Source organism: Bidens hawaiensis, unplaced genomic scaffold (assembly GCF_021521415.1).
Source record: "Bidens hawaiensis isolate Kalapana, Puna unplaced genomic scaffold, B.hawaiensis_p1.1 tig00017157_1, whole genome shotgun sequence".
Taxonomy (NCBI): Eukaryota; Viridiplantae; Streptophyta; class Magnoliopsida; order Asterales; family Asteraceae; genus Bidens; species Bidens hawaiensis.
In genome coordinates, this window is record NW_027492594.1 from 153,975 (window position 1) to 170,816 (window position 16,842).

General features: G+C 40.9%; 2 protein-coding genes and 1 pseudogene across 2 annotated transcripts; all 3 read right to left on the reverse strand.

Annotated features, from left to right (window-relative positions):
- Positions 1 to 1,162: 1,162 nt before the first annotated feature.
- On the reverse strand, positions 1,163 to 3,273 carry LOC143553189 (seipin-1-like). Its single transcript, XM_077043226.1, has 2 exons — positions 2,821 to 3,273; positions 1,163 to 1,940 (listed from the first exon to the last, which is right to left on the reverse strand). Exons 1-2 carry the CDS (start codon positions 3,223 to 3,225, stop codon positions 1,266 to 1,268), a joined length of 1,080 nt encoding a protein of 359 aa, XP_076899341.1. The 5' UTR covers positions 3,226 to 3,273; the 3' UTR covers positions 1,163 to 1,265.
- Positions 3,274 to 4,329: 1,056 nt separating this feature from the next.
- LOC143553169 (GRAS family protein RAM1-like) lies at positions 4,330 to 6,364 on the reverse strand. The gene has a single exon (XM_077043208.1). It carries the CDS (start codon positions 5,759 to 5,761, stop codon positions 4,343 to 4,345), a length of 1,419 nt encoding a protein of 472 aa, XP_076899323.1. The 5' UTR covers positions 5,762 to 6,364; the 3' UTR covers positions 4,330 to 4,342.
- LOC143553155 (seipin-1 pseudogene) lies at positions 5,891 to 12,277 on the reverse strand (annotated as a pseudogene).
- Positions 12,278 to 16,842: the final 4,565 nt, after the last annotated feature.

Here is a 16,842-nt window from a genome sequence, read left to right on the forward strand (position 1 = left end):
AGGATATGTTGTTAGGTCATATGTAGTGGGCGAAATCCGGCGAATAGGGGCGCAACACCCCCCCCCCCCCCCGCCGCTAATTGTGGGGTGATAGGGGGCATGGGGTTTTTCTCGCCGGCTGTGTGTTATATATATATGTGTGTGTGTGTGTATACATGGGGCTACAACATCATTACACCCCAAACAAAACATATATTTTGCTGACTGTGCGCCACATGACGCAAATCGCCCAATTTTGTAGCTCATCCACTACACATAGCCTTACAGGAAATCTTATTGCTTTCGGTTTCATTGATTTCCGTAATATTTTTAGTCCTCGTTTTTTTACCACTGTTCTTAGTATCTATTGCTTGAAATTGAGGTTTTTTGGTTACATGGATTATGAATTCGACATCTTTCGTTCATACAATCGGCACTGGATTAAGGAGGCCGATAGGTACTTGATGATCAATAAGGTACTTATTATGGCAGTGGTGTTAATCTAATCTAATGCCTTTGTATTCGATTAATTGTTTGGTTATGTTTAATACATAGAGATTGTTTAGACTCACGAAGCAAATAAGATACTTAACTATTTTAGTAGTCGTGATCTATGTAGTTTACATGTTTTGACTCAAAATGATTAACTCTTCCCTTTTCCACCAAAACGACTCATTATTAGTCCGCATGACACATTTCATATACCATCGACTAGGATATACCGTTTTGGAGAGCAGTCCTTCAACAATTTTGCATCGTCACCTCAATACTATCAAAAATCACCTACTAAGTCTGGCTTAAGATCATCTCTATTGACGAACTATCAAAAATCACATTAATAAATCACCTCAATACTATCAAAAATCAACTCTATTGATGATGGTCTAGGTCCCGCCACATGTGTCCCTAGCCTTATCAGAAGGCAAAAAAAAAATGTTTTTTTTTATGCTTTTTTGTAATGAAAAAGTAAAAAAACTGATGTTTTGTATGACTAGAATGTAAGGCCTACCAACATATATTTCTATGTTGGTTGGAAATAGCTTCTACGAAAATTATTGAGCTTCTATTACAAAGAAAATTATTGAACTCTAATCTGTGACGTTGATAAGTCGATTGGCAAAATTCCTATTTTGTAGTAGTCTCAAAACTCTATATAAACTTGATTCACCTCTAAACTCAACTTTACCACACAACATCATTATTCACATGTTCAGCACCATACACCACACTAAACACAAGGACACTTTGTCCCAAAAGTTTAACTTGCTACTTTCAAACACATGACCTCATTCACAAACCGACTCCGAGTCCCCAACCTCCTCACCAACGTCTCCATCTCTCGTCACACTCATGCTCGTTGCTTCGGACCTTATAGTAGTCTCAGCAGTGAACCCTTCACCGTACCTCCTCTTGCCTCTATTTTGTCTCCATTGCTTAAGAATATCCGAACCCCGTCCATCTCCCGCACTAGCCACCACTTCTGCCGAACCTTCCATCGTATCATCCAAGCCCCCCAACCTTTGATAGCCGGACATATTTGTCAAGGTGGCTGGGAACAACTTGGACCTAAAGAAACAAACGAGAACTAAAAGAAGCATGAGGTAAGTGTATAACGATGTCCAAACACTAAACGTCCATTTCCAATTCCGAATCAGTCTTTTCATCCACGGGAGTTCAGAGCTCACGATTAACTTAGCTTCGTACACTTGTGGAATAAAAGGTGTCCCGGCCCTTGGAACTAAAGAAATCTTGATGAACTGTGTCCGGTGGTAGTACCGTTCTTTATATTTTAGGAGTGGCACATTTACTGTTTGGGTCTCGCTTGTGATCCCTAGAAATAATGGAACTGCCATGACAAATGTCTGCATTAGTCGAACCGGACGGCTTCTGAATCGTAGCATGCATGGGCGGCTCGAGCTGGTTATAACTTCACCGTTCATTGACAAAGATTCTGCAACTACCTAAAAGACGACATTACACTTGAATCATCAATAACATTGTTACTTGATTATTGTAACCGACAAAGAATAATAACAATGAATATATGAAATTTAATAGTACGTGTACCCATATATGAATCAAATTAATCTACCATTTCGTAAGTAAAACTTGAGATTTCAGTTTTTGAAAAGAAAACAGAATATGAAGGAGGACTAATTTCCACTTAATTACATAAAACAATATTATTTATTGTTATATTGATTAGTTTGTACATTTTACTAACGGGTATATCAAATAAATTATGGGACTAATAAACTACATAGATTATTGGACTAATAAATATATGAAAGTTAGCTATGTGTTATATCTGTCATTCTCCATTCTACACCATTGTCACCACAACGCAATCTCACCATTTTCTCCATTATTCACCTCACCGTTCAACCTATGTTATACCTATAATTCTCCATTCATATTTTTCTATTATATATTCTATGTTATACCTATAATTCTCCATTCATATCTTTCTATTATATATTTATAATACTAAAAATAAAACATATGTCAGTTAACTTATGGATGAGAATAGTGAGAATGGTTCCTAATATTGTAACAAACCCATCTATGAATCACAATTTATCAATTCATAAAGCATTATAGCTATGAGGCTAATAAAACTAGAGATTTTGGTGTCTGAAAAGACAAATAAATATGAAGGATCAATAATTTCCACATAAACTATAGAAAACATGATATTCCTGTTACTGAATATGTTGATTATTTTGTATATTTTAATAAGGGAATTTTATGTTATCTAATAAATTATTGGACACGTTCATTTTCTATATTACACATTTCAAATTTCATCTTCATTTATTTTACACAACTAATGATTCATACCTGAAACATCCCAATCTCTCGATTATAATCCGATTCCGGCATAACGAAAACCAACCGAACATGACACGAATGTCCAACGGGCACACTCTTGACCAGCTTATCATACTCTTCAACTCCAAAATCCAAAACAGCCGAAGGATGAGCCTCTCTATATTCAAAATACAATCTTTCTTGTAAATGCACCGGTTCTTCCACCATGAACCTAACCAAACCCAACCCCATGACCATGGACAACAACATCAAAGTCAACAAAGCCAAACACATGTAAGCAACACCAACTAACCCCACTGCTGCTTTCTTTAAGAGGATGCTGCTTGATGATCCATTATGATCTGCCGTTGGTGGGATGGAGAAGAAAGAGAGTAGCCAGTTTGATATTGGTTGGTGTTCCTGCGGTGGGCTCATTTTGGGAGTTTGTGAGCGGTGTGGTGTGGTGTGGTTAGATAATAATAATAGTTGTAAAGATGAATATGTACAGGCAAGCGATGTTATGAGGACTGGTGGCATGTTGTTGTTGAATTCATGGGACACGTGCTTCCTTTATGTTGCTTTTTTAAACACACCTCAAATTTGTTATATATTATATTGAATTTCGAGAAGTTTATAAATGGAAAAGTTAAATGAATTTGTTAAAAAACAGAAAATTAAACAGAAGTACATAAATAATTGAAATTACAAGAATAATATTTAAAACTAAGAAAAACAAAGATTATGCGAAGATAGAATTGTTAAATAATGGTATGAGAGAATTGTAATTTGCGTCTATGTATTTAGGTAGCAGGATGCGTTCTATTACAGAAGTTTTAATTGATTGACTCCTTGTAATTTTTGACATGAATCATGTGTCCCTTCAAAAAGTACGTTTCTACTTAGCACCTAGCATTTTCACTTTCTCGTTGAACGTATGGCGACGACATGTTATCGCTATAAGTGACAGAAAGATATATTATTTGTTTCAAATAGCGACGGCAGTCGTCACTGAAGGTGATCTATGCCGACTGCCAACGACATGTTGTTGTAGTAGTTATAAGGTCGTCATTATAGAATAACTTTCTTGTAGTGTAGAGTCTAGACTAGACTTATTAAAGCTAAAGACCTTGAGTCTCTCTAGTCTAGGCCTAGCCAACTTGATTTAATAAATCGATCTAACAATCGTTAAAACAGCTGGATGAGCAACGTTCATAAATTGAGTTCCTTGCAATAAGTAACTTTTTCTTCATTAACCAGTAACTTTTTTTAGGTAGGGTAACTTATGTAAATAATTAAATAAGATGTAGGAAATAGGAATAATGACTTTTCTGTTAAAACAAACAAATAAATGGATAAAACAAGATTGTGTCCGGTAGAAATAATCAATGGGCCATACATAGAAAATCCTTTTTGAGCAAAGCTTGAAGATTCTTGCAACATCAACATGGAAGACAAAAATATTAAGATGTGTCACATACACACTCCGGACCCATATTATCACACTTATAATTTACAAAGTCAAAAACAAAAACTACAAGCTGGATAAGGTTGATCATATTCCTCCTGCACATTGCCATGCAGATGCTGTAATCAGACATTTTTCTTGCCAAGCTAGAGATATGGCATTGCCTTCTTCTCTTTCGAAGGCGGTAAACCCTCCGTTTTCACCACCATACTGAATCGGACAGTAAGGGCTATTGATTTTCAACAGGAGCTTTGCTTGAATGATGGTCTTTGAACTTAGACTCAACCCTTCAAATCCATGACCCTCCATCCTTCCTTTCCATGTTTCCATCCTTTCGAAGTGTGGCGAATTGGACTCGTCGTTATCAAAGTCCATTAACCGCTTTATCTCTTTGCCAAGATGGTTCTTCTCAATTTGTAGCCTTTGTGGGCTGTCAAGAGGAAGAAAGTCATCTAGTGTATCAAACATGGCTGCATAATAATGCAAGAACTCGATGAATCTTGATAGAAATGTTCTTGGGCTGCTACCGCCTTCTTGTTCAATCAAAACTATGATCGAAGGGTTCAGCATGCGTGTGGATCGCAACAAATCAGATATGCGTTTGAAGTGGTACAAGGAATTTAAATAAAAGACTAAGTTTACAACAAGCGTCTCGTTGTTCCTCTTTCGTATTGATTTTAATCCAAATTTTGATCTTAGGATTCCTTGGAACTCAAAGCATAAGTTCCTAAAGGTTTTCGCAAAACCAACAAGCCTTGCCTTAGTCTCTTCAAGTTCCTCCAGGGTTTTTCCAAACCCTGTGATTCGAAGAGACACACGGTTTCCATTAGTGGCCTTGTCTGAAAGTGACTGCATTAGGGAAGGCCACTGGAAACCGTAGCCTACATCGAGATCAACCACATGTAATGCATTATTATTATTATTATTATTATTATTATTATTATTATTATCGTTCTCTTCCCTTTCAAATGCTTCTAAGATCATTTGGTTCGCAGTAAAATGGGCAAACTGATAATATGGAGACACTTTGTAGAGTTCTATGTATGACAAGAACTCGTCTTCGGGTGTTGGTTCCTTCATTATCATCTCGTGAAAGGGTGACCGATGTGTGAGAAGCCTTGCCACTAATCCATCGGCAAAATAAGCTGCCACCCTTTGCACGGAATCACCATTTAAAGATACATTTTTATACAGTTCCCTTAGATTCTCGATTGCTGAATCGAGTTTCATCTCTTCGAGAGAAGTAGCGGACATGAGCAATAAATGGATCAAATGGAGGCCTTGTCCATCTTCGCCAATGGGCGCCGCTTCTCTTCTTTTGTTTCCTTTTTTCAACATCATTTCTCTTGTCTCTAAAAGATTAAACATCTTTCCTTCATAGACTCCATTTATATCCAACGACTTAAAACTTTGCCTTCGTTTTCTTTTCAGCTTTCTCTCGCGGCCAGAATCGATCATGATTGCTAGCCCAAAGCTTAAAAGACTATCCTCTTCTAAGTCCTCCATCAAGCGCGCTATATGGGTACAACAAACTACAAAGAGAGATGGAAATAAAGAAAGAAACAGTAATGGAATTGCGAGGTATTACAGAAGACGAATGATCGTTTATATAAAGGCCTAATACGAATAGAATCTTCATTGAAAGCTACGACAATTGCTGTAGCCAGGTGTTATGACATGCTGTTACAAAACTTACAATAAAAAGATATTGTCAACTTGAGTAAGAATAATTAGTTTTAAGTTATGCTTCGGGTAGATCAAGAAAGGATCTTTAGATGCCAAACTAACCATGAACTTATGTTATATCCAAATAATTAATTAAAGATGCTTGAATATTATATTTTAATTTGCACTACGGCGGTATCTTTCTTTTTCTTTTTTCCTTTCCATCAAATTCTCCGAGCATTTTTCAACTCATTATGTCATTTTCAAGCAACTGGAATATGTTACAAATTTGTTTTTTTCAACGTACTAGATTAGATCACCAAGGAAGGATCCTTAAATTGCTTCGGGTAGTTCAAGAAAGGATCTTTAGATGCCAAAAGTATGAGGAATCTAACAAACCAACCTAACCATCAACTTGTCTTATTAGAGTTGTTATGACCAAACTTTTTTTTTTTTTTTTGGAACTAGGTGGTTTGTAGAAAAAGTCAGGTTTTTTTAGATGGGATGGAAACTAATCACATCTAAGTGGCTTGTTGTCACGAGCAGCGGGCTTTTACTAATTTAAACAAACCAGCACCGGTAAGCGTGGAAGTTCATAAAAAGTAAGTCCGCTATCTTGGCTGGTGAATTTCTCATGCTATGTCAAATCCGAAGGGTGTCGCCTCATTGTTGGGAGAGGGTGTGTGAAACTAAAAAAATGACCTGAAATCGAAAAGAACCAAACCGAAACAAAAACCAAAGGTTTGGTTTCATGTTGTCATAAAATCGATGGTTACGGTTCGTATACGATGAAAACCGGACAGAAAAAAACCAAACCATTGGATTAACCTTTTTGTTGAATGTATATAATCGGTTAACTTTTGTTAAGTGGGATGGTATTAAATCGTCATGAATGTTTGTTATTAAATTCATGAGTTTTTATCTTTGATTTTGAATGTTAAGTATCTTTTATTATCCCAAAAAATTTAAGCCCATGTAGCAAAGCGGAATAAACCAAAACCGAAAACGAAAAACCAAAAAATTGATACATAACGGTTTTGAAAAATCCAAAAAGCGAAGTTCGGTTTTATCACAAAGTCCACCCAAACGAACCGTACACACCCCCAAATTGCTGGTTTACTGTAATTAGTTGAAGTTCGTTGGATCACCTAGATGTGATTGCTGGTAGAGGTGCACAAATCGGGTTCAAATGGAAAACCCGAACCGGTTCCAAACCGGTTTTTTTACACCGGGTTGTAAAATGGCACCGGTTCCAATCAAGAACCGGTTCGGTTCCCGACCCGAACCGATGCCCAGATATGCGAACTTTTAAGAACCGGGTAGGGTATGAACCGGAACCGGTTTTACGTAAAAACCGGTTCCACCGTTTTTTTTTGAAATTTAAAAATTAGAGCCGTTAGGAACCGGTTCCAACGGCTATATAGCCGTTTTTGACCGTTGGAACCGGTTTTTTAACTATAAATAGGTTATTTTCTTACTATGAATAGCAAGGTTTGTTTGTTTACTTGTTAAACCACTTCCAAAACTATAAAACACACTCCAAACCACAATTAACCTTAAACCGACAACAAATGGCAACCAATGATGACGTTGTTATGGTGATCGAAACAACAAGATGCCCCGATGTTTGGGTTCATTACGATTTGTCTCATGACCGACTCACATGAGTTGGCACGTTGCAAATATTGCTCGAAGTTTCTTAAAGCAGGGTCCAACTCGACATTACGAAAACATACGAATAAGTATTGTCGAGAGAAAAGAAGATTGGAAGCTAAAAAAACGGAAGTGGGAGAGTCGTCCGGCTCTACAACCCAAAAATAAGTATTCCCGGATTAAAACGACGGACTTTGTTTTTTATGTTTTAGTTGTTATGTTTAGTATCGTTTATGTTTTAATAATGTTTGTAATAGTTAGTTTTTAAATAAATAAAATGTTCGTCGTTATTAAAAAAGTAACAAAAATTAATCATGAGTAACAAAAGTAATTATAATAAAACAAATCAAAACTAAATATTAGTTGAACAAGTTACAAATAATTTTACCAAAACAAATAATTACAACTCTTCTTCGTCTTCATTCTCGTCTTCACCCTCGTCTTCGTTATCGGAAGAAACCCCGTCCTCCGCCTCCTCATCATGAATATGACGCTCTATTGGTATTTCGTCTTCAAAGTTCGCCTTGTGTTGTACACGATCCACCGCATCCAAGTGGTCCTTTAGGCAAATGCAAACCTCTAGAGACTCGGGAGTTAGTTTTGTTCTTCGCATAGATAACACCCTCCCACTAAGAGAAAAAACCGATTCGGAAGCAACCGTTGAGGCTTGTACGGCAAGCAAATCACGAGCCATGGCGGATAGAATGGGAAATTCGTTTTGTTTACCTTTCCACCAAGCCAACAAATCAATATTGCGAATTTCGTCGACCGTTGCGCCCTCAACATAGTTTGCTCCACTATATCGACCAAGTTCGCTACTTGGTGTGTTTCCTCTTTGCCTCTTAGATGCCGATTCACGAATCCCATTCATCAAGTTTATAAGTGGGTCATTGCACGGCCTACCAGTTGTTTTTTTCACAAAAGACGATCTCGTGCTTGGACCATACATTTGAAAATAATGGTCATAAAGGTCTTGAAGGTTTTTGTTGAACTTGTCCTTCGCTTCCGTCGACAACTTCGGGTCAATCTCGTGCATACCTAAGTTGTCGAATATTTCCTCAATCGCTGTTTCAACCCCATTAACATTCCAATAGGGGTTTAATGCGGCGGCACAAGTAAAGACCGGCGGTATGATTTCAAAATATTTTATGAACTTTTCTTTCATCACCGCAACAATATTTTCGAAGAGTTTGTTCTTCTCCGCAAAGCTTTTAAAAACACAAGACATATAGTACAATTCTTGCAAAACCCAACAACTAGTAGGGTAATAGACTCCCGATAATTTTGTTGTTGACTTTTTGAACACATCAAGATATTCCAACAAATAACCGACTTGGACCCAAACACTTTCCGGAAACATATCGGCCTCGCGTTGTTCAACAAGATTGTTATGAAAAGCTTGTAAAGTTTGGCGTTGGGCAAAAGCACACTTTAACATATGACAAGTTGAGTTCCAACGGGTTGGAACGTCCCAATTCGGCCCCAAATACTTTCTTTCAACCGACTTGCAATAGTTCTTATATTCAAGATGTCTTCTTTTACCACTTTTGAAGACATCTTGTAACATAAGTCTAAAGTATTTTAAATCATCACAAATGTGTTCATTGTCAAGACCTATTTGAACAACCAAGTTGATGATATGTGCAACACATCGGACATGAAAAAAATCCCCGAAACAAGGTAGTGAATATTTAATGATAAATTTTTCAGCCGCCTTAGTATTGTTTGAAGCGTTGTCAAACGAAATCGAAAATATTTTATTTCTCAAGTTGTAAGTCGTTATAACTTCATCAAGTAATTCAAACAATTTTTCGGCGGTATGTGGGAACGGGAAGTTTTCAAAAGCGATGGTGCGTTTCATCAATTGCCATGTCACCGGATCAACCCAATGAGCGGTGACACATATGTATGATTCGGGCAACCCGTGTGGTGCCGACCAAACATCGGTAGTTAAACTAACCATGGCTTCTAAAGAATGAAAAGACTCGATTAACTCTTTTTTAGCACACTCCCACAACCTGATACAATGACGTCTTAAGGTAGTACGACTTACATGTGTGTATCTCGGTTGTAGAGTTTCGCGAATCAACGACGTCAACTCCGGGTCATCAAAGTGGTTAAACGGCAAACCTCGTTGAATAACGAACTTTGCCATTCTATCTTGAACTTGAGTCGTGTTGTAACGAAATAGTGTACCATCTTTACCCAAGTCAATTTGATCGGTCGCGCCAATCCCTTTCAACGCCTTGCAATATGGCTTCTCGATGTGCTTTCTCAAAGTAGAGTTGGAATCGTGCTTTAATATTGAACCACATAGTTTGCAACGAGCCTTTTGATAACCTTCGTCATCCACAATCAAATCCCAATTCTTCCATATGTCTTGGTTGCGGTTATGGTTGACTACCGTAACAACCCTTGGGTCCTCCGTAACAGGAACGGGGGCAACAAAAACACTCTTCTTAGCCTTGTTGTTAGTTTTTTTGATGGGTGCCATAATAATATTTAGCTGGATGGTCGGGTAAAGGAACGGGTTTGCTAAAGGAGTAGTATTTTAGTTTGTTTTTGAGTTTGGTGGTGAAACAAGTAATGGAAACAAGTTATATATAGGTTTGGGCATCAAAAACCGGTTCCAACGGCTATATTACCATTGGAACCGGTTCCAACGGATCTATTGTCTCAAAAACCGGTTCCAACGGCTATATTACCGTTGGAACCGGTTCCAACGGCTAATTGGTGTCTAAAAAACCGGTTCCAACGGCTATATTACCGTTGGAACCGGTTCCAACGGCTAGTTTGACTTTTGTTTGACCCTTCAAAAAAAACCCGTCGGAACCGGTTTTTCCGGGTACTAACCGAACCGGTTCCAATTAAGAACCGGGTAGGAACCGGGTTGGAACTGGTACTGACATACAAATAGGAGAACCGGGTACGATTTTCGGGTACAAAAATACCCAAACCGGGTATTGTTCCAACCGGGTTGGAACTGGAACCGGTTCCGGTTCGGTTCCACCAGTTAGGTTCCGGAACCGGTTTTTTTGTGCACGGGAGTTCAGAGCTCACGATTAACTTAGCTTCGTACACTTGTGGAATAAAAGGTGTCCCGGCCCTTGGAACTAAAGAAATCTTGATGAACTGTGTCCGGTGGTAGTACCGTTCTTTATATTTTAGGAGTGGCACATTTCATGTTTGGGTCTCGCTTGTGATCCCTAGAAATAATGGAACTGCCATGACAAATGTCTGCATTTGTCGAACCGGACGGCTTCTGAATCGTAGCATGCATGGGCGGCTCGAGCTGGTTATAACTTCACCGTTCATTGACAAAGATTCTGCAACTACCTAAAAGACGACATTACACTTGAATCATCAATAACATTGTTACTTGATTATTGTAACCGACAAAGAATAATAACAATGAATATATGAAATTTAATAGTACGTGTACCCATATATGAATCAAATTAATCTACCATTTCGTAAGTAAAACTTGAGATTTCAGTTTTTGAAAAGAAAACAGAATATGGAGGACTAATTTCCACTTAATTACATAAAACAATATTATTTATTGTTATATTGATTAGTTTGTACATTTTACTAACGGGTATATCAAATAAATTATGGGACTAATAAACTACATAGATTATCGGACTAATAAATATATGAAAGTTAGCTATGTGTTATATCTGTCATTCTCCATTCTACACCATTGTCACCACAACGCAATCTCACCATTTTCTCCATTATTCACCTCACCGTTCAACCTATGTTATACCTATAATTCTTCATTCATATTTTTCTATTATATATTCTATGTTATACCCATAAATTTCTCCATTCATATCTTTCTATTATATATTTATAATACTAAAAATAAAACATATGTCAGTTAACTTATGGATGAGAATAGTGAGAATGGTTCCTAATATTGTAACAAACCCATCTATGAATCACAATTTATCAATTCATAAAGCATTATAGCTATGAGGCTAATAAAACTAGAGATTTTGGTGTCTGAAAAGACAAATAAATATGAAGGATCAATAATTTCCACATAAACTATAGAAAACATGATATTCCTGTTACTGAATATGTTGATTATTTTGTATATTTTAATAAGGGAATTTTATGTTATCTAATAAATTATTGGACACGTTCATTTTCTATATTACACATTTCAAATTTCATCTTCATTTATTTTACACAACTAATGATTCATACCTGAAACATCCCAATCTCTCGATTATAATCCGATTCCGGCATAACGAAAACCAACCGAACATGACACGAATGTCCAACGGGCACACTCTTGACCAGCTTATCATACTCTTCAACTCCAAAATCCAAAACAGCCGAAGGATGAGCCTCTCTATATTCAAAATACAATCTTTCTTGTAAATGCACCGGTTCTTCCACCATGAACCTAACCAAACCCAACCCCATGACCATGGACAACAACATCAAAGTCAACAAAGCCAAACACATGTAAGCAACACCAACTAACCCCACTGCTGCTTTCTTTAAGAGGATGCTGCTTGATGATCCATTATGATCTGCCGTTGGTGGGATGGAGAAGAAAGAGAGTAGCCAGTTTGATATTGGTTGGTGTTCCTGCGGTGGGCTCATTTTGGGAGTTTGTGAGCGGTGTGGTGTGGTGTGGTTAGATAATAATAATAGTGTAAAGATGAATATGTACAGGCAAGCGATGTTATGAGGACTGGTGGCATGTTGTTGTTGAATTCATGGGACACGTGCTTCCTTTATGTTGCTTTTTTAAACACACCTCATATTTGTTATATATTATATTGAATTTCGAGAAGTTTATAAATGGAAAATGAAGAAACGTGGATCTACTCACTGGTAGCAGATCTACTTTTCTCGGGTGTGATTATACTATTTCACCGATGGTTCTTCTGGGTCTGTGTTCTTCCACCTACAAAATGAACAGCGCCGTTACTTACCCCTCAGAAAGGGACAGAGGGGTCCTCTTTGGGGTAACCCTCCGGCGTGAGAATCAGTATATTTGTGGAGAAGATAATAATGTGTGTCAGAGAATCTCAAGAGTATTGCTGAATAGCTTAATCCCTCTGATTGTGAGACTGTCTGTTTTGTATGTAACTGACTGCGAATGAATGTGATTCAATATGATTGAATGTGTTATCACTGCTTGTAACTGTCAATGATTGAGTATGAATGTGTCATCAAAGTGGAGTTGATGCTGTATTTATAGTGCTAGGGTTACCACCGGTTGGGCTCAACCTCGTTGGCTTCCTCCAATCGCACTGCGCCACGTGTCCTCTGGGACACCTGGCGCTTTCTCGTTGGTTGTAATCACGTGGTAACACATGTGTCATGCTGAGTTGTCGACCTTTAATTTGGCAGCTGTTAACATCAGCATATTCTTACTCCTTAAAAAGATGCCTTCTGGAAGGTTGTCTGACGTGCACAATCAGGGTTGCCCTAATCCTGATTTGGATAAGGACGAGGTTGATTATGCGCACGTGTGATATGCGCCCATCCTGAGGATGCGCGAGGTCTTCTCTTTATTCTCACGCGCAGATATTTCATGCGCAGATGTGATATGCACGAGCATGTGATATGCGCCGCGCGCTGATGCGCTGCGCGCATATGTGATGCGCGAGCATGTGTGTCTGGGCAGATGTGATATGCACGAGCATGTGATATGCGCCGCGCGCATATGTGATGCGCGAGCATATGTGTGCCTAGGCATATGATGCCTGAGCATGTTTTGTATGCGCCATGCGCATAGGTTTTGGCTTTGTGCCTTCATAATGTCTTTATCTTGTGGGTTGACCCGCCTTGCTTGGTGTTGAGGCGGGTACATACCTCTTCAAGCCCCCCCAGTCTAATGTGTGTCTTATCTCGCGCGAGCACGGTAAGATGGATATTAGACTTACTGATTTTTGTCTTTTAATGGGGTTTTGTCGTTTTCCTGGTTGCTTCCATCGTTGCGCGAAGTTCTATCCATTTGGTTGAAAACGAAGGGTCCAAACACGTGGTTAGTTGGTGGTGACGTGCGCCGTAAACGTGTCAGACGTTTCGTGTGCTCGAGGTGCTACAGTTGCCTTTCATGTCCCCTCACACAGCTGTCCTGAACACGTGTCGCGCTCGCATTGGTTAGCACCTGCGAGTGGGGGCGCGTCTCTGTTCCGTGGCAGGTCGGTTACATTTTTATGTCCCCTCAACAGTGTTAGGGACACGTGTCGCGCCCTCGTTGGCTTGCACCCGCGAGTGAGGGCGCGTGAAATCCGATCAGCTGCCACATTTCTCTCTCTTGGGCCTATAAAAGGAGGCCCTTAGGAAATTTTTATCTTCATCTTCATTGTTTCAAATTTTCTATTTTCTGCCTTTCATATTCTGAATTGAGTGTATTCATCTTTTCGATTTTTCGATTATCTGCTGCTGCAGTTGTATGTCTGATAGTTCAGACTCGTCTAGCCCCTCAATCACCCCTGTTGCCTCTCGAAGACGCCGTGTGAAGTCTGTGGTGATGTCGACATTGAAGCAAAAGGGGAAAGGGAAGAGGGTTGTTGAGACCACATCGGAGGAAGTAGGGAGGACCAAGGCCACCAAAAGGTGGAATGAAATCCTCTGCAAATTGAAGCAGGCCGATCTCGACAACCTCATCGCCTCTCAGGGCTTTCCCACCCTGTTTGGCTGCATGTTGCCTAGGTCCGGGCAAACGGCGGCGGACCCGCCTGCCGGCTATATATCCCTATATAGCCACTTTTTCACCCACTGCAACCTTCGTCTCCCGATGACAAGGTTTGTGGGTGCACTGCTGAAGTTCTATGGGATTCATATATCCCAAGTCCATCCGTTTGGACTCGTGCACGTGACTCACTTTGAGTTCATGTGCAAATCCCAGCGCGAGGAACCCACTCCTCGGCGCTTTCAATATTTTTACAAGCCCAAGATCCAGGACAATTGGATCTCTTTCATTCCTCGCAGTCAGAAGGTGAAGTGCTCCACTGTTTCATTCAAGAGCCTTCATGACTGGTCTGAGAGGTTCTTTTACATAAGGGCTGGTGTGATCCCCATCCGTATGACCATGCGCTCTATCTCTTCTGCGCCTGCGGATGAGGGTGTCCTCAAGAACCCAACGGGCGCCTGGGTTAAGAAACTGACCGCCGAACCATCCCCCGCGAAGAAAATTTGCGAGGAGGCGCTGGTGGGGGTCGGCATGAGTAAGCTTTGGGCCGACAGCGCGCTTGAGCCCGTTATCCAAGTCGACGGGTTGTGTAAGCTTATTTCATTGCTTTATTTATTTTTTCTGCGCGAACATAATTCTTTTGCTGATATCACTTGACTTGTTTTTGCGCAGTCACCAAGGATTATGTCCTTGCCGCTTATGATGAACAAGTGGAGGGTGGCTCCGTCGCGCTTGGCGCTGGGGAAGTTGGTTTCCCAGATCGCTTCGATGACATGTTCATCCCAGTGGATCTGGAATTTGACTTTGACAGTGACGCGCCTGGTAAGCCTTCGCACTTATGCTCATTCCTTTAGAATACCCAAGTTTATTAACAGTTCTGTTGGTTGTTTTTGCAGATGCGCTTGAAAACTACGAGCTAGAGCTCGCGGAAGAGGAGGAGGAGGAAGAGGAGGCGCCCCTACTAAAGCTCAAAGCTAAGGGGAAATCTGGCGCAGGGGCCAGTAAGAAACAGAAGAAAGATGACACCCCTGTCGCTCATCCCCATGCTCAAACGAAGGGACCTAAGGAAACCCAGGTGTTTACCACAAAGGTTTCTTTAGCTTCCCTGCCTGTGAGAGTGGGCAGACCTCCTGTCCACTTGAGGTATGGTGGCGTCGCCTCCTCCTTTCGCGCGGCTGAAGAGAGAAGCCGTGCTGCGCCTACAACAGGTATACTTTATTTATCTTCATCTGGCTGAATTGTTATTAAACCTTTCCTCCTTTGAATGTTTGCAGAACCGGCGACGGTAGCAGATGAGCCACAGGCGCCACAAGGTGATGAGGCTGCGCCGGGGGCTGCTTCGGAGTCCCCTGTTCTACCCTCTGAAAAGGGTAGAATGAATTTTATGGCGATGTTCGCCGCGCGAACAGAATTGCGCCAAGGTATGTTTTGCACACTTGTCTTCTTTATTTTTCTTTTGGATTCAGTCATAAACCATTTTTCCTTGTTGATTTGTTCATAGGAGTTGTAGCTGGCGTGCAAGTTGCTGGCGACACTCCTGGCGCCGTTGGCGGCGACGCTGGTTCTGGTCCTGCTCCTGCTAATGCTGATTCTCCCCTTATTGGGGTTACAAAGGAGCAGGAAGCCGTATTGCGCGCCGAACTGGCGGCGTCGAGACCTCCCTCGCCTCCTCCTACGCGCAGCCCTCTCCGGGAGGCTGGTTTGGAGCCCCCCAGGTCGCAGGAGAAAAGGCCTATTCAAGAAGATGAGGAGGATGAGGGGGCTCAAGCTGAGGACTCCTTGGGAGACCGCGCCAGCCCTGCGATGCCACAAGTCTTCGCAGCGCATACTTCTGGTGGGGCTGGCGCTGACTTTTCTGCTTCATCCCCGCAGGTATGTTTTAATTTGTTGCTCCGCTGCGCGTACCTCCATATAAGTATGTTTTATGACTTAGAACATTTCTTGTGTTTTGTAGGAAGGTGACCACGTTTATCGCCCGAGATGGAATATTAATGAAGAAAGTTCCTTCCAATCCATGGGCGTATGCGAGGACTTCTGGGCTCATGCCGTGCCTCCTACTGAAAGGAGGTATCAGGAGGAGCGCACTCGCGCTGACTTGCTCAACGATCACATTTTCGCTGGGTCAGCTTTCTTTGCTGCCTCCCAAGAGCTTCATCGCGATTATATTAAAGTACGCGATGCTCTTGTGGCAGCCCAGCAAGAGGCTAAGGTGGCTGCCTGGAACCTTTCTGATGCTCGCGCACGAGCTGAGAAACTCCAGGCGGAGCTCAGCGAAAATAGAGCAAGTGCCAACACCGCCTATATTAAGCGCGGGCATGAGCTCCAAGCTGCGCGGGAGAAGCAGCAGTTGGCGGAGGCCGAAGTTGCCAAGTACGCGCGTAGAGTGCGTGTCTTGGAACAGCAGGCTGAGGCGCGTGACCAAGCTATCGTCCAGAGTATCACTGAAAAATCATCACTGGAGAGCGAGGTTGCGCGCCTGAAGAGGGAGTTGGCGGCCGCGCAGGCCGATAGAGATGAGGCCTTGGCGACGGCGGAGTCCAGCCAGGAAGCACTTGGTGCTGCGCAGGCGGAGAAAGAAAAAATCTTGGCGGCAGCAGCGTCT

Coding starts and splice junctions, on each gene's coding strand:
- LOC143553189 (XM_077043226.1), bottom strand. CDS start 3,225: ATGAGCCCACCGCAGGAACACCAACCAATATCAAACTGGCTACTCTCT. Junction 1,941..2,820: donor GAGAGATTGGGATGTTTCAG/GTATGAATCATT, acceptor GTCGTCTTTTAG/GTAGTTGCAGAATCTTTGTC.
- LOC143553169 (XM_077043208.1), bottom strand. CDS start 5,761: ATGGAGGACTTAGAAGAGGATAGTCTTTTAAGCTTTGGGCTAGCAATC.